Source organism: Alligator mississippiensis, chromosome 5, assembly GCF_030867095.1.
Source record: "Alligator mississippiensis isolate rAllMis1 chromosome 5, rAllMis1, whole genome shotgun sequence".
NCBI classification, from domain to species: domain Eukaryota; kingdom Metazoa; phylum Chordata; order Crocodylia; family Alligatoridae; genus Alligator; species Alligator mississippiensis.
In genome coordinates this window covers 160,642,515-160,663,256 of record NC_081828.1, presented here as the reverse complement: position 1 = coordinate 160,663,256, position 20,742 = coordinate 160,642,515, and the positions used below count along the sequence as shown (strand labels likewise).

At 49.1% G+C, this 20,742-nt stretch overlaps 1 protein-coding gene and 2 long non-coding RNA genes across 5 annotated transcripts in view; 2 read left to right on the top strand and 1 right to left on the bottom strand.

Annotated features, from left to right (window-relative positions):
- Positions 1-1,760: 1,760 nt before the first annotated feature.
- On the bottom strand, positions 1,761-5,801 carry SP8 (Sp8 transcription factor). 2 transcript variants are annotated; one of them, XM_059728939.1, is made up of 3 exons: positions 5,515-5,799; positions 4,987-5,047; positions 1,761-4,632 (listed from the first exon to the last, which is right to left on the bottom strand). In XM_059728939.1, the coding sequence occupies exon 3, from the start codon at positions 4,597-4,599 to the stop codon at positions 3,139-3,141; it is 1,461 nt and encodes a 486-aa protein (XP_059584922.1). In that variant the 5' UTR covers positions 4,600-4,632; positions 4,987-5,047; positions 5,515-5,799; the 3' UTR covers positions 1,761-3,138. The 2 variants fall into 2 exon arrangements, with proteins under 2 accessions (XP_059584922.1, XP_059584921.1); XM_059728938.1 differs by lacking the exon at positions 4,987-5,047 and having other exon boundaries at positions 5,515-5,801.
- A 793-nt stretch (positions 5,802-6,594) lies between these two features.
- The window catches only part of LOC132250922 (uncharacterized), a 55,001-nt gene continuing 40,853 nt past the window's right edge, over positions 6,595-20,742 (top strand). The window contains exons 1-2 of one of the 2 annotated variants that reach the window (XR_009462632.1): positions 6,595-6,830; positions 20,498-20,619. This is a non-coding gene — a long non-coding RNA (uncharacterized LOC132250922). Of the gene's footprint in view, positions 6,831-10,490; positions 10,740-20,497; positions 20,620-20,742 lie in introns of those variants that run through there. The other variant, XR_009462631.1, reaches the window with a different exon arrangement.
- Positions 11,217-14,970, top strand: LOC132250923 (uncharacterized). Its single transcript, XR_009462633.1, has 2 exons — positions 11,217-13,292; positions 14,566-14,970. It is a non-coding gene; the product is annotated as an uncharacterized LOC132250923 (long non-coding RNA).

Genomic DNA, 20,742 nt, shown 5'->3' with positions numbered 1-20,742 from the left:
AACCGGGAAGGGCCACAATCACTTCAAGGCACTTGGAAGGTGAGTTGATGGACACCGGTTTGACCCGAGGGTCAGCAACTAGTTTAGCTCTACCTTGATCTGCACGCCGCCAGACAAGTTCCCGCATCCCCTCAAAACAACTCAATGCCCTTATCTGGAAAGATTTAGTAAAAGTAAATCAAGTTACAGAAAAGGACTAGGCAGTTTCAACTGCTGGGTTTGCTCCCGAAGGAACCGCGAACTAACGGGGCAGAGAAGGAAGGGGAGCCCGGTGCACACACCTTGGGAAAGCAGGATGATGCCAATCCCCCTGAAAGCCTACCCCAGTGCCAGCTCGGGGCACAAGCTTTCCACTTCAGCTTCCTTTTCCTTGCTTTTTCAGCCTGCCATTTGCTAGTAATCTCGTACCTGCAGCTACGTTTAAATCTGCTTTCACAGTCATGGCCCTCAGCATGTACTTAAAACAACAGCGCTCGCTGTTACCCAGAGTATGTCACCAGCGCTTTATTCCAGTGATCCCATTTAGCGCCCACCAGAAGATGCACAGCAAACTGTTGCTTTGATGCCAGAGAAAACTTCGCAGGGCTTGAATCACTGCATTTGTTCTAAGGTGGCTTGGAAATTTAATTTAGAAAAAAAGTTTAACCAGAATAACGCTTGCAGCATGTTTTAGATGCCAATTATAATCCTAAACGTGTGGAATCGAGTTCCTGAGTGCCCAGCGAAGAGGCTATTCTGCTTTGCTCCGTCGCAATTGCTAAGAGGTGCCAGTTACACGGATGCATAAAGAGCACTCAGAAAGTCTCTTCCAAGTACATATTTATGGAGTTAGTGAATGTCGCAGGGGTGCAAGGATCTGGACAGACTGCATGTCCTCTACAGAATAAAGGGGGGAAAAAAAAGATTCCATGGGCTTCAAAGAGAGAAGAAAAAAAGAGCGACATAACTTTTCGCCAAGATTTAAGGTGCACACTGTGCCAAAACTATTTTTTCAACGTTAGCGAGGGGCATTAGGCTCTAGGAAACCCTCGTAATGATATTTTCAAAAGTCGCTCGGTGACACCTAAGGATAATACTTGAGCAATAGATCAACAGTTTTAGTCTTCCCGGGCTTTTTAAGTCCCTGGAATTAACCGAAGGAAAATACTCCCTGTCGAGATAGGTACTTATTCCTGAACCACCGCATACTGAATCCTCCGCCCGCCACTCCCGGCGCCTAAATCAAGCTGGAGTCGAGTTCATCATGTTGATTAGCATAATGCCATAACCCCCGGCCGCACGGAAGGTCCATCATATACACCCCAAACACTTTTTACATTAGGTTTTAAAAGAAACAATTGTCTTCGGGATTACACGCTACCATGAACGGACCGGACCGGTTGCTATCTACAGGGGGGAAGGGCGGGGGGAAGAAAAAGCAACTCAGATAATACAGAGATGGTATTTTCAAGAAGTCAGTACATTACATTACTACTTTTAATTAATGGGGGGGGGGGGGGGGAGAGAGAGACTGGGTAAACAACAAATGTTTTGTCTATGCAGTCATTTTCCCCTTTTGGTACCAAACAGAGTTTTTACACAGCCTAACTATTAACTAACCATCAATTTTAGTGCCACACGTGTAGATCGCGGGATAGGTGTGTGAGCGTTTAAAATTAGGCTTTAACATCGACTCCAGAGAATGATTCAGACTGTGCGAGCTTAAGTTAAATCGTCACCTGCTGGCACTGCGTTCAAAGAAAACTGACTGACCTAAGAGCCAATGTTTCATCTGGAGTTTATTAATACCATTTAAAATATTACAGATAAAAATCAAATACATTTCATGCATTTAAAATGCAAATCTAAAATGTTCCAGCGAAGGGCTTTCCATTTCAATGTGAAATATCCAAATTATTTCAACATTACAATGAGACAATTAGTTTGCAGCATTTGCAAACCGCTAATGTAGTGTTTCAGGAGTGTTCATTAACATTTATCAATATTATTTTCAGGAAATACACATAAGCCAACGTTAGTTCAGGTTCACTTGGACAGTTTATTTAATACATGGGTTTGGACGGACCCACTTTATGAAATATAGGAGAACTCTCACTTTAACTATATCTGAACTGCCAGCAAATGCAAATAAGTACATGCTCCATTAAATTAAATGTCATTCAACATTTATCAAATAGTGTTGCTTAATTACAGTTTTATGCCTATCTAAATTAATATTCAAGCCAAAAAACTAGATCCCGAAGTGCCATTTGCTATGCACTTGGAGGAAAGAGTCCAGGAAAAAAAAATGCAGTTAACTAGGACTGCAACAATAACGCTTAAGATTTTCTCGTGACAAAAGGAGGAAAAAAAATTTTAAAAAGCTCCAATGTACTTCAATATATTTTCAAATATTTACTGGAATTAATGTACAAGAAAAATACTATACAAAATCGTCTCCTGGACAACTGCACCTCACAGAGAGGCTGGTGGAGTTGTATTGGCTGGGTAGGATTCCCCCGCTGTATAAACCAGCAAGTTGAGCGGAATTGTACAAATATTTTCAATTTTCCTATCCCCCTCCCCCTTTTATTTATGTATTTATTTTTGGCATTCGCTTGAACCCATCGATGCTTCTCCACTTCCTTTAAACTTTAAAACACAAGTCGGGGTTGGTGGGGGCCGGGGGGGGGGTGATGTTTGACCCTAATGCTCTCTTCTGGCTGGAGAGCGGCAGGCACTCTCCGGGCGGCCTGGCCAACACAAGCCGGTTTGGAAAGGGCCGAGAACAAAAGGGCAGAGGCCGGCGGAGGGCAGCCCCCCGGGGGCTGGCTGGGAAGCGGGGCTTCCTGCGCCACCGGCCTCGGCGAGCGACATGAGCACGGCGAGAGATGCCGCGCGTCCGGCCCCAGCCCCGCACAGGCACCCCCGGAAGCGTCCCGCGCCAGAGGCTTTGGGGAGGGTACAGGTTGTCGGGGTCAGGATCCGGCCCGGGCGCGGCGCTGCCTCGGTGCCAGGGCCGGGCCGGGCCGGGCGCGGGCTCCCTGCAGAAAGCGGGGCGGTGCAGCAGCTCGGGTTACTTACATGTCCGCGTCCCCCGGCGCGGCGCGGCGCGGCGCGGCGCGGCGGGCGGGCTGGCGGGCGGGGGCGCGGGGTTCATCACTCGAGGCCGTTCCTGTGGCCGGGCTCGGGGGGCGGCAGCAGGTCCGGCGAGTGGCAGGGCGGGCTGCCCGCGGCGCTGGGCTCGCTCTCCGTGTCGCTGCCCTTCTTGTTGCCCGCCGGGCCGCCCGCGCCTCCGCCCGCCGGGCCGCCCGCGCCGCCGCCGCCTCCGCCGCCGCCGCCGCCGCTGTGGGTCTTGACGTGCTTGCTGAGGTGGTCGCTGCGCATGAAGCGCTTGTTGCAGACGGGGCAAGCGAAGCGCTTCTCGCCCGTGTGGGTGCGCAGGTGCCGCTGCAGCTCGTCCGAGCGCGTGAAGCGCTTGCCGCAGAAGAGCCAGTTGCAGACGAAGGGCCGCTCGCCCGTGTGCCAGCGCAGGTGCGCCTTCAGGTGCGACGTCTTGCCGTACACCTTGCCGCAGCCCGGGATGTGGCAGCTGTGCAGCCCCTTGCGCCGCAGGCTGGCGCCGGCCGGCCCGAGCCGCTCGGCCTCCTGGCAATTGGGGCAGTCACACGTGGCGCGGCCCGCGTAGCGTCGCGCCGAGGAGCGCGGAGAGCCGCTGGGGCCGGCGCTGAGCATGGGGCCGCCCGCGGCGCCGCCCAACGGCGACGGCGCCGAGTCCGGGTAGGAGCCCGGCAGCACGGGCTTAAATCCGTCCATGAGGTGCTGCCCGGCGGGGCTGAGCAGGTGCGAGGAGGCGCCGCTGCTGAAGGCCGAGTGGCCCAGGCCCGAGTAATCCGAGTTGTAGCCGCCCAGCGGCGAGTGCAGCGAGGTCTGGAGCCCGCCGGCGGCCGGGTGCAGGGAGCCGGGCACGCCGCCGGGGCTCTGCACGTCGATCCAGCCCGCGCCCACGTCCCACCAGCCTGAGGCGCCGGCCGAGCCCACGTCGCCCGCGCCCAGCCCCGGGTGCGACGGCTTGAACCAGGACTCGTAGGGGTGCGCCATGCCCACGCGCGGGTAGATGCCCTGCAGCCCGTCCACCGACGCGTGCACCTTGGACAGGAAGACGGGCTGCGGCGCCGCCTCCTGCGCCGAGCCTGTCCCGCCGCCGGGGCCGCCGCCGGGGCCGCCGCCGCCCGGGCCGCCGCCCGCGCCGCCCGGCGCCTGGAACACGGCGTAGTCGTTGGCGAAGGGCGAGCCGGCCGCGGCGCCGCTCGACGTGAGCGAGAAGGCGCTGGAGCCCGGCGCCCCGCCGCAGCTGAACGAGTCCGACACCAGCGCGGCCGCCGCCGCCGCCGCCGCCGCGGCCGCCGCCGCCGCCGACGACGAGCCGCCGCGGCCCGAGCCCGAGACGCCGAAGCCGGGCAGGCCGGAGCCCGCCGCGCCGCAGCTGCCTGAGGACGACGAGGAGGACGAGGAGCGCTTCCAGGGGTGGAAGCCCTTGCCGAAGGACGACGCGCTGTCCGACAGGGCAGAGGGCGACGGGCTGGGGCTGCCGATCTTGTTGCAGGTGGCGGCGAGCATGGCCAGGGGAGTGGAGCCCAACCTCGGTTCCTCCTGCGGACACGGGGGACACGGCCGCGACACGGGCGTCAGCTCCGGCTGGACCCCGCTCTCCTCCCCTCCCCTCCTCTCCTCTCCCTCCCCGCCCCGCCCCGCCCGCCCCGCGGCCCCGCCGGGGTCACTCCTCCGGCCCGGCCCGGCCCGGCCCGGGCTGCCCCTGCCCTTGCCCCGCCCGGGAGCGGACAAGCAAGCCTAGAAAAACTAAGTGAGAGCTCCTTTGCCCCATTCCCCCCCCAGCCTCCTCCAGCCCCGGCTCCGCACGCTGCTTCCCTCGGGCCGCAAGGGCCGAGCTGCGGAAGCCAAAAAGCAGCAGCAGCAGCAGCAGCTCGCAGAGTCTCGGCTACGTACCCGCACACACAGACACCGGCTCCAAGTTCAGCGGACCTGCCGGACGCGCCGGGCGCAGGGACTTTAAAGGGGAATCATAAAAAAGGAAAAGAAAAAAAAACACCCCCCCCCCACCCCCAAGCACAGTGTGTTGCAGACGGGGACTGGCCCGGGGCAGCAAAGCGGCGCTGCCTCCCACACCCCCACCTCCGAAGCGGTCACATGGAGAGGAGAGAGGCCAGTTCTCCGGGGAGGCAGCCGGGGCGCTGGAGGTGGCTGCTACAAATGCCCTTCGAGCCCTTTGGTGCACGCTGAAGAGTGACTCTGCCCCCTCTTCCCCCCTCGCTCTTTCTTTTCTCCTAAACTCCCTTGTACTAGGAGGGCGGGAGGGGGGAGGGGGGAGAGAAAAAAAAAAAAAGCCCTCAAGAGAGGAGACTGATCGCCCCGGCCGAGGCAGGGCTGCTTCACCGCGCTGCAATCGCCAGTGAAAAAGAAACTAATGAAACCAGCAAGAGAGGAAGGAAAAAAAAATCAACCCCTTCGACTCACCCCTAGAAGTGAAGTTGCCATCACACAAAAGTGCCCTCCTCTCAGAGGATCTTTTTTATATTGATAAATCAGAGGCAGCGTTTTTTAGAGGTGTGCAATACAATGATCAGTTCCGCCCATTCCACCACAATTGTAGCTCCCTCTCCGGCTTTGAAGTGCCGCTGAGTCCCCGCCAGCCAATCTGCGGCCTCGCCGGCCCGCTCCCATACGCTGCTGCGTGAGGTCATCAGCCCCGCTCCGCGCGCTCGGCAGCCGCGGCGGCTCCCCGGGAGGGCGCGCGGCGGCGGGAGTGCGGCCGGGAGCAGCGCTGCCGCTGGAAGGGAGGGTGGGCAAATGCACAGGCGTCGCCTCCAACGCAGCTGTGCCTTCTCCCTTCCCAGTGCCCCCTTTTTTTACTTATAAACTCTCCACAGCATTTTCCTTTTTAGTGACTGTCACGCAGTCCATTCCTTGGTAAAGCTGGCTAATCCCCTGCCTCTCCCTCTCCCCCCGCTCGCTCTCTCTCTCTCCGTTTCCTGCTGGAGACATGTATACATAATCCGACAACAGGTTTTTGTGTCTGCAAATTGTGGATTGTGTCTTCTGATGGACTGGTTAGGGGGGTTTCTTTTTCCTTTGGGTGGATGCGAAAGCCTCATATTTTTTAATGGGGGACCCCCCCCCCAGAACCCTGCCCCCTCAAATCTAGGTACATTTCTGTCCGGATCTGTCTCTGCAGCTGGATGTTTGTGGATTTTTTGACACACCAAAATGAATCTTACCAAGCATAGGTGAGCTAGGGTAGGGACAGTTTGTGTGGTGTGGGCTCTGTACACTTTTCCAGAGTTTTGCCAATGCTACAACGGGTAATATATATATATATATATATATATATATATATATATATATATATATATATATACTATACTATATTTTATATAATATATTTACCTGAAATACTGGCAATATGAAATACTGGCTATTATATATTATATATAACCAACATATAGATTGGGTAATATATATATATATATATATATATATAGCTTGTACAATGTATATGTATGTGCATGTATATATATTTTATATATATGTACATTACAATATATGTACAATGTATGTGTACAATGTATATGCATATACATATATACATACACACACACCCCTTCGACTCACCCCTAGAAGTGAAGTTGTCATCACACAAAAGCTATATATATAATAGCCAGTATTTCATACCGAGAAACGAAGAACAGCTCTTCCACCCTACGTATGGAAAACACGCAGTTTTATTTCCTCGCCTGCCCTTCTCCAACTGGTGATCTCAGCTAAATGAAAAGGTAGAAGTGATTAGCACCGTAAACAAAGGAGACTGCTGTTTTGACTGGCATAGTTGGGGTTTGTTTGTTTTTTTTTTCTTTTTAAAGAAACTCCTTAAATGCATCTGAGCTTCCCAAGACTCAGAGAAATCCAGCTGTCTCTGACCGACATTCTGTCACTTGTGTAAGTTCCATGCAGCAAAGCCGGCTTGGATCTCTGCTTGTTGCGTGTGTGTGCGTGTGTTTAACCCGTGTTGGCGTCGTGGGGATATTGACTGTACATCATATCTATTGATTCAAGGGGTAACGTGCATTATCATACTTTGAAGTAAGAGTGAAGTAAATTAATGAACTGCTTGCTTTCTCTGAAGGCTGACGGTTACCATAAATGTCGTGTTTCTCTCTGCGAGCTGCTCTGAATGATTTTAGCCTGTTGAGAAGGCGTGACAGGCCAGCCCAGAAGGAGGAAGGGGTGGGGGAAGGAGGGAACTCCGTTTAACAAATAAAAAAGAATTAACTTCATTGCTTTGGTCTCCTTCTATAATGATATTCATTTTACAGACCTAATGCACACTTGTTTAAATTTCGGGTTTAATTCTAATCAATACTATCACCCGCAAAGGGGGAAAAGCCTTCTTCGAGAGACTCCTCTGTATGAATGCTTATTAACTTTTATCTCTACTTCCTTTATCTCTTGGATTTGGAGGGTAACTATTAAGACATAGATCAGAAAGCTTAAGAGCAAAACAGGCATTTTAAGCTATATGCTTTATAAGCGGCTCAAAAAAGTCGCCTTCCCTAGCATACCACTTCGCGCATAAAGTTGGGTTTGCATTACCTCCAGTGTGAGATCGTCCATCTATTTTACAGCGGATGAATGAAGTGCTTCAGTTCTGTGTCTTTTAAAAATAGCCTCTCGACTCAAGTCTTTAGTTCGCATCCCAGTTTGTCTGCACGTGGCATGAACTGAGCTCCTGCAGGAAGTTTTTTCTTTTTTTGTCCCTGAGGCTCTTCCTAGCTCTTTTAATTTTATTCGGAAAGTTTTGCGTTTTTCAGTCCAGTTTTCCGCTTTTTAAAAAAGCAGCGAGACGGTCGAATTGGAAATCCTGAAAACCTCGATGACCAAATAGCGTGCGGGCAGTCGTTAGAGGGGAATTGGACAGAAAGCTTCAAGGAAAAAATCCAGGCAAACACCACCTAACCAAACAGAAAGGACAAGAACACGGTGCGTGGCATCGTCCCGTTGTCCTGATAGTTTCAGTGAAACTAAAACAGCAGCGGCTCTGAACTTTGGGAGAAGTTTGCTGATCATTGCTGAATTCACCCCAGAAACATCTGTAACCTTCCCCCTTTGTAGATGTTGCCTGCTGGGCAGAGGAGTGGAGAAACCGTACAGTTTGGTTTGCATTTGCTTTATTGACCACTGCACTTAAGGGTATATTACATCAAGGGAGTATACAGGTTGGTGGGGGACGGAGCAAAAGCTAGCAAGGAAAGGTTTTTCCGAAATTAATTAAAACTTTTTTTCCCCCATTTGAAGTTTAATGTACTGAGGTAGATAAATGTCCGTGCTATTTCTTGAAAACCTGTGGGATCCACTCTCAATAAAGCTAAAATCTATTAGCATTCTGTATGCATCTGCAGCATAAATTTCATTTGAATTTCAAATTTAATAAACCAGGAGGTTTTTAATCATCCCTGGTTTTATTTGTTTGATATTAACATGCTTATTGACCGGGTCTGTTGACCAGTTTGATCATTACAGGACAGCAAAAAGTTAATTAAAACGACCACAGCTCCTTAATCATATCATCTGTCTCATCCATGTCGCTCCCTTTATTACAGGCTATGATGGATAGTCTCCCAGATTAATTTCTCTGTTTCTTCGATTTGGACAACAGCTTTTGGGACCTAATTTACATCCTGGGAAGAACTTGCTCAAGTATACCTTACACCTTGTGCCTGCAATATACAGCAGCCTGCTCAGAAGCCGAGCTGCAATGAGAAGCTTTCGGGAACCTTTCTTTTCCTTGGAGCAAAACAATGGCCCTGTGCGGTGACCGGTGTCCTGAGAAATAAACGTGGGCTTTAACGGGGGGTGGCTCTTTCTGATAAAATGGAAAGATCATTCCTCTCCGGCTCTTTTAAATGGAAAGAGTTGGGAAGGACTGAAGAGCTAGATAATGAACCAGCACTACGTTTGCAAGTAAATAGTAATGTTGAGCCCAGGACTTTTTTTTTGTGCTAGGGTGATGTGTATTGCGTATCTGAGCTCCGTGTCGGTGCTAACGCGTGGACGGTGAAGTAAGGCAGAGTCCCAGAAAGGGCTCTCACTGCTTCATCTGCCCGGAGTGAACGCGCTGAAGCTGGGAGCTAAGTCCGGTTGTTTAAACGGAACTGGGTTCAGTTCTTCTTGATGCGGACGCCTGCCCTCCTCCCGGGCACGGGACACTCCTGGCGCTTTGCTGGGAGGCTGGTAAATACCCCTGGCGGGTGGGAGCCTGGTGGGAGCGGGGCATCCCGGGCTCTGGGCTCACGCGTCTCTGAGCCTCTCGGGTTCCTGGGCAAAGTCCCTTCAGGTGTTGCCCTCCGAGTGCCCACGAAGGCAGCGGGGCACCCCCTTTCCCGATCCTGCCGGCAGCCATTTTCACCTGGAGGTTGTCTGATGATTTACTCAGCGCTGACATCAAACTCTCCCCCAGTCTGCCTGGGCTCAACTCAGGAAGGAGGGCGGGGGGACCCACTGGATCCACCGTCCCAAAAGGCCTGGGTTGTTATTAACGGCGACCATTGAACAAGAATACTGATGAATGTTATTACTTCATTGTCTTGCACACCTTATCATCGCCCTGGCTGCTCCTGGCCGCTTGTCTCATTGCTCCTTAAGTAAATTCGTTGGCTGCAGCTGTGCCATGAGCTCCTGCGCTCTGCTGGGGACTGTTGCAAAGCCGAAACTGTATCCCCCCTCCCCCCAACCTTGCTTATTTTTTGCACTGAAACGTCCTTATTTTTTTGCCTCAGGTGGTACCTGCAAACACTGGGTCATCCCCCACCCCCTCCTGTTCTGGGAACGCAAGAGGCAGCACAACTTTTATAACTCCAGAGGCTTTAAACTCAGAGGCTTTCTCGTCTCGAAAGGGGCTTCACTCCAGACAAACACTGGGTTCATCATTGACTCAGGTTATTAAGGCACAGGCTGACCTCTTTACATACCTTGAGTCGAGGAAATTTAAAAGAATATATAATCACTCCGGGCATAAGCACAAGCAGATGTTCAGGGTGCACGCACGGACTGAGTGCGCATACACATCCATAAATATACACCATACACGTGTGTGTGTGTGTGTGTATACACATATATTATGTATATTTGTGTGTGTAATATGTATGCATATATATGTGTGTATGTGCATATATATATATACCTATATGTATATATGTGTGTGTGCACATATACACACATGCATATAAATATACATATATTTGTACGCATACATATATGCATATACGTATATACATATATATGTATACATACATACACACACACACACATATATATATATAATTATACACACACACACACACACATGCATGTGTGTAGTGTATATCTATGGATGTGTATATGCACACAGTCCGTGCGTGCACCCTGTACATTTGCTTGTGCTCCTGCCTGGAGTGAGATGTCCACTCGCACCCTCAGTGCTCGCCTCGCGGCGTGTGTTGGAGGCGCCGGCTCGGAGCAGCGCGCTCGCACATGGCAGGTCGCGGGGCGCCCGGGGCTCGAGCCGGCCGGTTCGCGGCGGCAGCAGCGCTGGGGGCACAGCCGGCTCCGGTGCTGCTCGCTGGTGGGAACTTGTCACGCGGAGGGGGAGAGAGAGACAGAAAGGGACAGCGAGATCGCGTGAGATAGACCTTGCTCCCTGCAATACAGTAGGTCGCTTCGGTTTTACTTCGCCTCGATTTGCTTAGCGCCGTTTTTTTTTTCTGTGCTTCTGCTGTAGCTCACGTCCTCCCAGCTACCACTTAAGAGTTAAAAACTCCTAAATTCTTCTCCTCAGCACTATCGATTTCTTCTCATTCTGCTCCGCTGGTGAAGGAGGGAAAGCTTCCCATCACCCCGCGCCTCCTCCAGGGGCTTGACAATTGCAATCGCAGTTTCGGGAAGATAAATGTTACTTTGAGAACTGTGTTTAATTACAAATAATCTAGGAGCTGCTCTGGGTCCGAGGGTTTAACCACACGTGTTCACCTCATTGTACAAGCTTCACAAATGTGTGACAAGGTACAGTAAACGATTGGAAAAAATCGGTGGGCAAGAGGTGACGTTCCCATTGATGGTGATTGTTTAAAGCTGGGTCATGCCCTGAAAATATTGGGGGGGGGGGGGGCGGGGGTTCTGAAAAAATGATAATAATAATAATAATATTTTTTAAAGCCTCCCGCATGAGGCTTTGCATCAGCCTCCCGCATCACAGCACCAGTCAGGCTGTGCAGAATACTTACAATGGAAATAAAAAAGCAATTGAAACGTTTCCACGGTTTTTATTTTCTGCCAACTACAGAGCTGGAGCTAGAACAACCTGAAAATAACCGTCCCCTTCCCCAGCCTTGTTGTCTAATAAGTGCAAGAATCCCTTGATCCTCAAATAAAGCTGCCTCCCCTGAGCAGTAAAATGGATCTCTCAGATTGTCTGCCTATGGATTACGAGATCACCTAAATAGGCAGAAGCCACTCGACTAGCCTCGAGAGAAAGCCCAATATTGATACACCGAGCTTTCCCCTTACAATATAGCTGCCATCGTCTCTGTCCTTATTTGCCAAGATGGCACAGCAATTAGCTTTTCCTCTCTCCAGCAGCCTTATTAACCAGAGAGGGGGGAGGGGGGAAAAAAGGTGGCGAACAGGTTACTCCCTTAACCTGACCTGGCTGCAGGAGTGAGATGAGCAACACTGAACAGATGTCCCCATTTAAGCCATTCTTTTCCCACATGCCTGCTGGAGATTGCCATCGCGCAGGAAGCTCGCTTCAAACCTGGCCCATTCCCGGCCATAATGGCCAAGTTATTCTGGACCAGTGAGCACGAACAAAATGGGCTTCAGATCGCGTGCTTTAGAATAATTCGACTCTGAGTCCAGGAAATGCTCCCCCCCGCCCCCCCATATCCACCCCTCTTTCCATTTTTAAAGTATTGGATCTGTGATCGCAGGAGAACTTCTTTTAAAAAGAAAAGGGGGGGAAAAAGATCGTTATTCTCCCCTCCCTTCAGCAAATATGGTATAATTTACAGAGCAACTTCATAATCCGAGGGGCACTGCAAAATCCCTCTTCGTTGTAAACCGCTTCTAATTACCTGCCAGAGCAATTAGCTGACTATCACGAAGAAATTAGATCGCTCAATGTAGCATAAATAATGCGAATAATTTTGTAAGGAGAATGGAAAGCGAGACCTGGTGTTTCTTTATAAGGAAATAACACCTCGTACTGTACGAACCCTACATGAACACATATTAATGTCTAGGCATGCATGGAAATGAATCCGAACATGAACCCTCTGGCTTCGATTCAGCACTTTCTTCATTTACATATGCGGGGTGAAAGTCGGCTTCCAGGCGTTTAGATACAGAGCTCTTCCAGATCACAGTAATTAACACATAGCGACTTCAATAGGAAAACCTGTTTTCCAGATGATTTTTACAATGCGGCTTTATGTCTCATTTGGCAGTTTAAATAGCTGGAGTTGTTTTCTGGCTGCATCTCTACTATCATCTGTTGAGCATATTTTGCCTAGAATACTGACCAAAATTTAGGATTTATTTAATTATTTACTTATTTATTTATTTATTTTAGATGGGTATTGTACTGTGTACGACTCAAGATTTGGGACCATTTCAGTTTATTGTCGTGCCGGATGGATTTCAAGAGGATTACTTATTGTTTGGTTATGCGAGTGTCCTTTAAAAAAAAAAAGTTTTTGACTTTCCTATCTACTTTCTTTGCTGTATTTCACACAGGACAATAGAAAGAAACATCCTTGCGCGGTTCTCAGTAGTAAGACTGATTTATGGCAAGGTGAAACTGGTCTTTCCAAAATTAATTCTAGTTCAGGGGAGATTTTTTTTTTCAGAGGGGAAAATATTTAGGCAGGAATCAAAGTAGCAGGCTATTTAATAACACCATTTAAACGCCTGGTGAAAGTTCAGTTCTGGAATTTAGCAAGGACATATAGAGATGGGCATGCAAAGGGGCTGTACACGGTTCCCTTGTGATGTAACCAGGGTTGATTTACAGTGTAATTTTGTCATGGCGTGTCCTGCTAACACTTATATTGTTCTGTACTTTCCTTTTGCTTCCTTCAGTAGTCAGAAAGTTGTTAGGAAAAGAGCTACGTAGAAAGGTGGCGATCCAGTGTGAACAAATCGTGATCAGAATTAACAGAACCCTTTTGGAGTCATCTGGATTGCGTGCAAACAGAAGCGACTGGGTGTGTGTTTTATATGTATAAAGCCATGCTATGTTATTATTGCTTTAAAGCTGGGGGGGGAGGAGGAGATCAGTTTATGTTGAAACTTTCCATAATTTTCCAGTAATTTATGATTCCTTTCTGTAACAGTAACATTTCAGTTCTGAAACTAGAAATCCTTTATGAAGAGTTTTGTCTATAAGTAACGTTTTGAAGGATTATAGGCACGGGGTAGAGTTCTGTAATAACGCAAGATTGAAATGAGGAGCGTTTAACTGTTTCACAGCTCCCGTACACTTAAACTGTACCCGGGCTTAACGATCTTACTTGTCTGCTAATTAGAGCTAGCTTTGAAGCTCCATTACCGGTAGCAGAATTATTGCGGTCACTTTAGGCCAAATTCTGCAGTCTTTAATGGAGCGAAACTCTCATTGAAGTCAATGGAATAGAAGTCAATGGGCGTTTTGCTCTACTAAGGAACACCCAATGTGTCCCTCTGTGATGTAGAGATTAAACACTGATATCAATAAAGTAGCACAAACCGGACCGGATTCTCCTCTGTATTTGAACCGTGTAAATCCTCAGTAACTCAATTGACCTATGTGGACTTCCTCCAGATTCCCAGGGCTGAATTTGGTCCTTCACTTATTTTTTGGCTATTACATGCAGAGCATCAACTCCTGCCTGCTTTGCTCACGCGAGGTGGGCCTCTACCTTCAGTCCTGCTAGGTGTTAATAATTCATCCCTATGTCACCCAGGGACATGTTCTGCGGTGCTCAGAATGAGGCAGAACTCCCTTTGCCCTCAGCCCTGTGTCTTCAATGGGAATATGTCCTCAGGAAGGAGAGCAGGATTTGGCCTGTGCTGGGTTATATGACCAATCCCAAACTAATTCCCCCACCGGGGGATGTGTTGTCCACATCCTCCGGCTCAGGCAGGACTGTGTCATCTCTTTCTCGCAGTCTGTGATGCGCTCCCCCGTGGCCCCCGGTAACCTAATCACTAAGCAAAAAGGTTTGTTTTCGAGATGACTTTGGATACTGAGAATCTTGCATGAGGACACAATAAGTAACCCCCTACGGATTCCCATGTACGGTGCATCACTTAGATACTAATGTGAGACTTAGGAAGTCAATTTCCAACCATGACCACCCACTGCTATTAACGTGATTTGACAGCCAAAGATGTAAAGATACAGCGCGCTGGGTTTAAGTCACTGGATTTAGCTAACTGCGGAACTCTGTAGAGGCTTGTTGTATTTTAAAAAATATATATATTAATTTCTATCTGCAGGTGCAGGATATCACTGAAAAAGTCATTCTGCGACTCTGTGCTGTAGAGTTGGAGAAAAATAAAAGTCTGCTGAGTTATTTAAGGAGTTCTTTAGTTTCCTTCGATTGTTTTTTTTCCGTTGGAAAAAAAATACAACGATCTTCCTTTTTTCCCAGTGGACAGTCAGAAAGCTCAGTGAGAACTTCACAGCCTTATTCAAAGGACTTGCAGGGGGAGATGGAGCTGATCTTCCAGGAAGCTGCACACAATTAAGACTCATTTTCTTTTCTAGCTGGAATAATTAATTGTACAAATCAAAGGTCAGACATTTGCTTTTCCTATGTTTATCAAGCACAATAATGAACTCCCCCTATTCCTTTCCCGTACTGTATTATATTGCAATAAAACGCTGCAATAGTAACGTCACTTTGGGTAAACAGCTTCAAAGGGGATTCTAGGGAGTCAAGCTCTGTATTTATTTTAACAGTGTTAAATGGCAAATGGCGGACCTAAATAACAGGGTGGGGGAGAAGAAGTAAAGGCTCCTCGAGCCTTCCTGTACACAAAGATTGGAAATCAAGAGCTAGAGCTCTGCGCCAAGCGCTTCCTGGGACCCCCTCCCCTCTAATGCCACCCCCCCCCCCGGGCCCGATCCTGAAACCTTACTTGGGCGAAACTCTCGTGTTGAGCGGGGTTTCAGGGACAGAACTGCTGTCTTTGCTAAAAGTTCACAGGTATTTTTATACGCCGCCCCGTGCCTTGTACAGACATGTCACATCTAGCTCACACGGGGACCCTGGGGTATCCGATGTGCGCCCGTCCCCACAAACTTTCGGTTCTGACTTATCTGTCGTATTTTCAGAGACGCTTGAAATGTGTTTGGAGGTTTGGTGCTGGAGTGTGGCATCTAGGATTTCCAGCTTTCTTGTTTTCCCTGCTGCCGGAGAACTAGTCGCATCCTTAAGAATCAACTGGGTTTTCATTTCATCCCTACTTCCAAAAGTATTATAAGCGGGATAGGATTGGTGGTACAGAGCAGATGAATTGGACTGGCTTTAAAATATGTATTCTGTAATAATCATAGTAAAATGGGTCTAGCCAACACGTCCCCCCCCCTCAGTTTACGGAACAGAGAGATGCTCCCTAGGATTGCATTTGTGAGAAAACCTTTGTAATGGACCCATTACAGGCGTATGATGGAAAGGGGACCTTTCTTCCTCTCTTCTTTCCTCCTTTTCTGCATCTTGGATATGTTACCAAATGTTAGGTTCCTGTTTGCCTGCGGTCCACCAACAATTTATTGGTTAATCTGTATTGTGTGAATTTGTTACTGATTTACCCGTCGGTGAACAGACGCCGATGAGGGTGCCTCACAAGCGGGAACCCCAGGTCGACCCGAGCATCCCAGGAAAACACAGCAGAGAACTGGAGCATTCCCTTCTCTCCATTGAAACGGAGAGGGGGAAAACGTCGATTTTTTTTTAGGTGTGAATCAGCAAAGTTGCTAAATATATAAAAACATAGAAAATGAGGTTTGGAAGGGACCTCATGAGGTCATCTAGTCCAACCCCCTACGCAGAGCTGGGCCAGCTTTTCACAGCCAAGTGTCTATCCTGCTCTTAAAAAACTCTAAGGGTGGAAAGTCCGCAACCTGTTCCAGTGCTTTACTACCCTCCTAGTGAGAAAGTTTTTCTTTCCTCAATACCCAACCTAAACTTCCCTTGCTGCAACCTGAGACCATATGCAGAGATCTCTGGTGATGGATGGGGTAGTGAGACATCGTTTGAAGCGGGCTGAAGTCCTGTTGACCCGAGGTGGACAGAGCAGTGACTACGGAGAGGGCCCCTCTCAAGAGAGCTCATTGTTGCAGGGTTTGTTGTGCAAAGCGGAGGCTCTCCTCCCTCCAGGCACGCTTGAGCGCTGCTTCTCCCTCTGGCTATGGCAGCTTCAAGAGGGACTTATATTTGACGCAGTGATTTTTTTTAAGTTCAAGAGTGTGTGGCACTGGCTTTCCCCGCCATGCTTAACGCGGGTGGAAGTCAGAAGCGCCAGAGTTCAATTGCAAACGGCCTGCCACCGCCAGTCTCCGCAGCGTTTAGGCCTGTGCAAGGAGAGGCCAATGCCGGGGCTAATTGTCTAACAACCGTCCTGCACGAGAGCTGCGAGATAAAAGGGCGGAATGACCCTCCGTGAGGCGGGCGCAGGGGGAGTGAAGCACGGAGCTTTCTCCCCTCGTGCGCCCCCTCCCCCCTTGACAGCCCCCCGCCCATTGTGCAGCAGGGACGTGGCTTCCCCGCACGCAGCGCGCCGCCGGTTCGCCAAGGAAACTCCTCGCGGGGTCGCACCTCTGCCAGCAGGACAGACACCCCGGCAACCGCGGGGAGGGCGGCTCCTTGTCACACGCTTCCGAGCTCGGCTGGGACCCTGCCTTGACTTTTCAGGGGGCTTTCGTAGTCATCACCCCCTTCAGAGCGCCCCCAGGTCTAATGCCCTCACCCACGCGCAGTCCCTCTCTCACATGCGCACACGCGGTTCCCGTGCATCTAACACTTTAGCCCTGACACGCACGGAGATGCACCCCCAGTTCCCGTCCGCTAAGATTCCCCAAAATGAATGCGTCCCGCTCCGCTGTGCCGGGTGTGCACCACCGACCTCCCCACAGGATTACCCGGAGCTAACACACTCCCCACCACACCCGCACGCATGCACACACAGGATTACCCAGAGCTAACCCACTTCCCCACCCCACCCCACCCCACCCGACCCCAGTACACACACACACACACACACACACACACACACACACACACACACACACAGGATTATCCAGAGCTAACCCACTCCCACATCCCAGCACCCCCCCACACACACACACACGATTACCCAGAGCTAACTCATCCCCCCATCGCAGCACACATAGACACACGCGCGCGCGTGCACACACACATACGATTAGCCCTAGCTAACCCACTACCCCACCCCACCCCAGCACGCACGCACGCACACACACGCACACACACACACACACACACACACACACACACAGGATTACCCAGAGCTAACTCACTCCCCCCCATCCCAGCGCACACACCACACACACACGCACATAAGAGCGCGCGCGCGCACACACACACACACACACACGATTACCCGGAGCTAACCCACTCCCCCACCCCAGCCCACCCCAGCCCACTCCACCCGAGCCCACCACACACACACACACACACACACACACACACACACACACACGATTACCCAGAGCTAACCCACTCCCCCATCCCAGCACACACGCATACACATAGACATACACACACTCCCAAGAGGATTCCCAGGAGCCAGCCCCCACCCCCGCACACTCCCCCAAATCCTAACACACCCTCCCTCTCAATCACTGCGGCCCTGAGCACTGACAGGCTGGGAGGGTAAAGTACAAAAGGCAGCGGCGAGCTCGGCACGGAGGATCCCACCCTGGCCGGCCCCCCTCCGCCCCCTCGATCCCACCCTCCGCCGGCGCCCGCCCCGCTCCGCCCCCTCGGTGTGAGCAGCGCCCTCGCATTGAGCGCGAGCCGGGACTGCTGCCTCGGTGTGTGCGCGCGCGCTGATCCCTCGCTCCGCTCTGAATGCTGCTTTCACACTCGGGGTATTAGGCCCCGAGCCCATGTGTTTGCCACTTGTTCTGCTGGCAGGTGCAACAGGGATGTTATGAATGGGGGGAAAGCCGCGGGGGAGGCGCGCTGGCCTCTTGTGAGAGGAGCGGACGGGGGGCGGGGGGAGGGAACGCCTCACCTCCCCAGCCACACACTTCATGTCTCCCTCCTTCCTCAGGGCTCAGGCTGCATGGAGCAGCTCCTCTCCCGCCGCCTCGAATGCCTTTGGCAACTAGCGGGCAATTGCTTTCGAGGAAAGTTCCTGCAAACTGCTAGGGGTGGCTGCAACTTGCCATCCATTTGCCTCAGGCTGGCAGGGAGGAGGGGAGGCGGCTGCCCACCTTTGCTACAGCACTGCTCAGTGCACCCTTTCCTGCCCGGAGCTTCATCCCATTCCCCTGGCACTGGGCTGATTGCAGCTGATGAGCCTCTCAGACTGGAAAAGACACTCAGTCCGTCCTGTTTCATGTCTTTAATACTGAGTTCTGCATCATTATGAGCCACAGAACTCAAACTGGACTTTAAATATAACCCAGGACACTTCAACGTACCCGTTAGATTCAGACACCCCATTCTGCTAAATGGGGGTGTAGGTTGTAGCCGTGTTATGCTAAATAACACTTTATCCCGGGAATGTCCCACTGAGACAAGTGGGTCTATGTGTGGAGTAAAGTGAGTAGTAACTGAGACTCTGGTCTTTTTGGTGTTGTTTAAGACATGACATGGCAACCTCCCGCTCTCCCCATCTGTCCTGCATTTAATGTTTTAATAGTTCACAGTTGCCAACATATTATTATGCATGTATCACAGTTTAAATGACTTACAAAAGTATTTATGAATTACATATAGTAAACCTTATTAAGAATTATGAATTATTAAGAATTATGAGGCAAAGATTTCTTAGGGTGATATATTTTATTGGACCATTGCATAGTTGCAATAGTTGGTTCAATAAAAGCTGTCACCCTAAGAAATCCTTGCCTTGCATAATTTCTGGACCATGAGGCTACAGTATCACACTCACACTAGTGGATAATTACAATAAAAAACAGTGTGGGTTTTATACAATATTCTTTTAGAATGCAGAATTACTTAATATACAGATAGTTCTTGTGTCTGATCCCTGACATTCAGCATCATTTTAATTATTATTTTTGTTATGCACAGTCCTACAAGCTTTTACTTTAACAGTATGGAGAACTCAACAGATTCTTAAATGCAAAAGGCCACTGGCAATTTGTTAGTTCCAAAGTTGCTGTTGCTTTATAGGCTATCTCTAGAGCCCAGTAAAGTCAATTGAAAGGCTCCCATCTACTTCAGTGGTCTTTGAATCAGGCCCAAGGTAAAATATAAATTTCATAAATGCATTTACCTTCTGAGCTCAGAGTGTCTGGTGGTTTAATTAAATTAATGCAATATACAATTGCACTTTCACATTTTTTAATTTAAAACTAAAAAAAACAGTCTCCCCTAAATTTTATTTTTAAAACACAAAGTAAGGAGAGGAATTCCTACAAGTTAAACAATAAATCAGCAAGACATTAAGCAATCTACCCCAACCCAGCTCCAGTTATGCTGTTTTCAGTCCAAAGATTTTAAAGTAAAACAAGACTGCAGTCTTAATAATTACTTATTAAATACATGTTTCTGATTAAAAAAAACAGCATAATTTGCCTGTATTTTGGTGTCTGTATTTTTTCATGTACTGCCCTTTAAAATCTACTTTTCATCCAATACATTTTGCAGGATGTGTTCTATTTCTTCCCAGACATCCTTGGCTGATCAAAAATTGAAATGTACCATAAAGAAGTACTCTTTAAATATAGGTTTGTATCATGCTATATTAAAAGTAAATAAAATAGATATTGAATATGTTAGCAAAATTGTTTCAAAAGCATTGTTTACATATACCAATCTGTCTTTTAGTCGGAAAATGTAAAATTATTTTTTTGTACCAGATACAGTCACTTATATAAAGAGAGGCTCTATTTTGTGTGTTAGTGGTGGTTGCTAATTAGGTACACAGTATTTGAAGGCAATTCAAATTTAGGATTCTGATTTGTTCAGTAGCTATAAAGACATTTTTATTATTCTGTGGGGGAAACTGGCATTAACCTACTATAGATTCTTGTGGGATTACTGCTTGTCCTTAAAGTCATTCAACAGATAACATCATGTTCGTAGTTATTAATTTATTCATCTACTTTCTGCTACACTAGGAATACTGCCTACAACTGTTAAGAAGCAGCTGGCTTTTTATACAAATAAATTGGACCCTGAGACTGTCAATCTTCTTTGTTTGACAGAGAGGAGTTCCTGCCTTCTTTGAAAGAGTAGCTCTACATCTGTCATCCCATTCACTAGTGTGGCCCAAAATCAGTGAGACTACAGCTGTCCTGTTTCTTTCAGATACTTCTGGGATAGAGAGGTAGGAGAATTGAGTATTTGGTCAGCATGTTCATCATGCATTAAGCAAGCCTCTACAAGCCCTTGCATGTAATTGCATTGTTTTCCCACTGCTTGAATAGTAGAATTTGCAGTTTAAAGGGTC

What these genes read in the sequence shown, in the direction of transcription:
- SP8 (XM_059728938.1), bottom strand. Translation starts at nt 5,535, where the DNA reads ATGGCAACTTCACTTCTAGGG. An exon ending in TGGCAACTTCACTTCTAGGG is followed by an intron (nt 4,633 to 5,514) that starts GTGAGTCGAAGG and finishes CCGTGTCCGCAG; the next exon opens with GAGGAACCGAGGTTGGGCTC.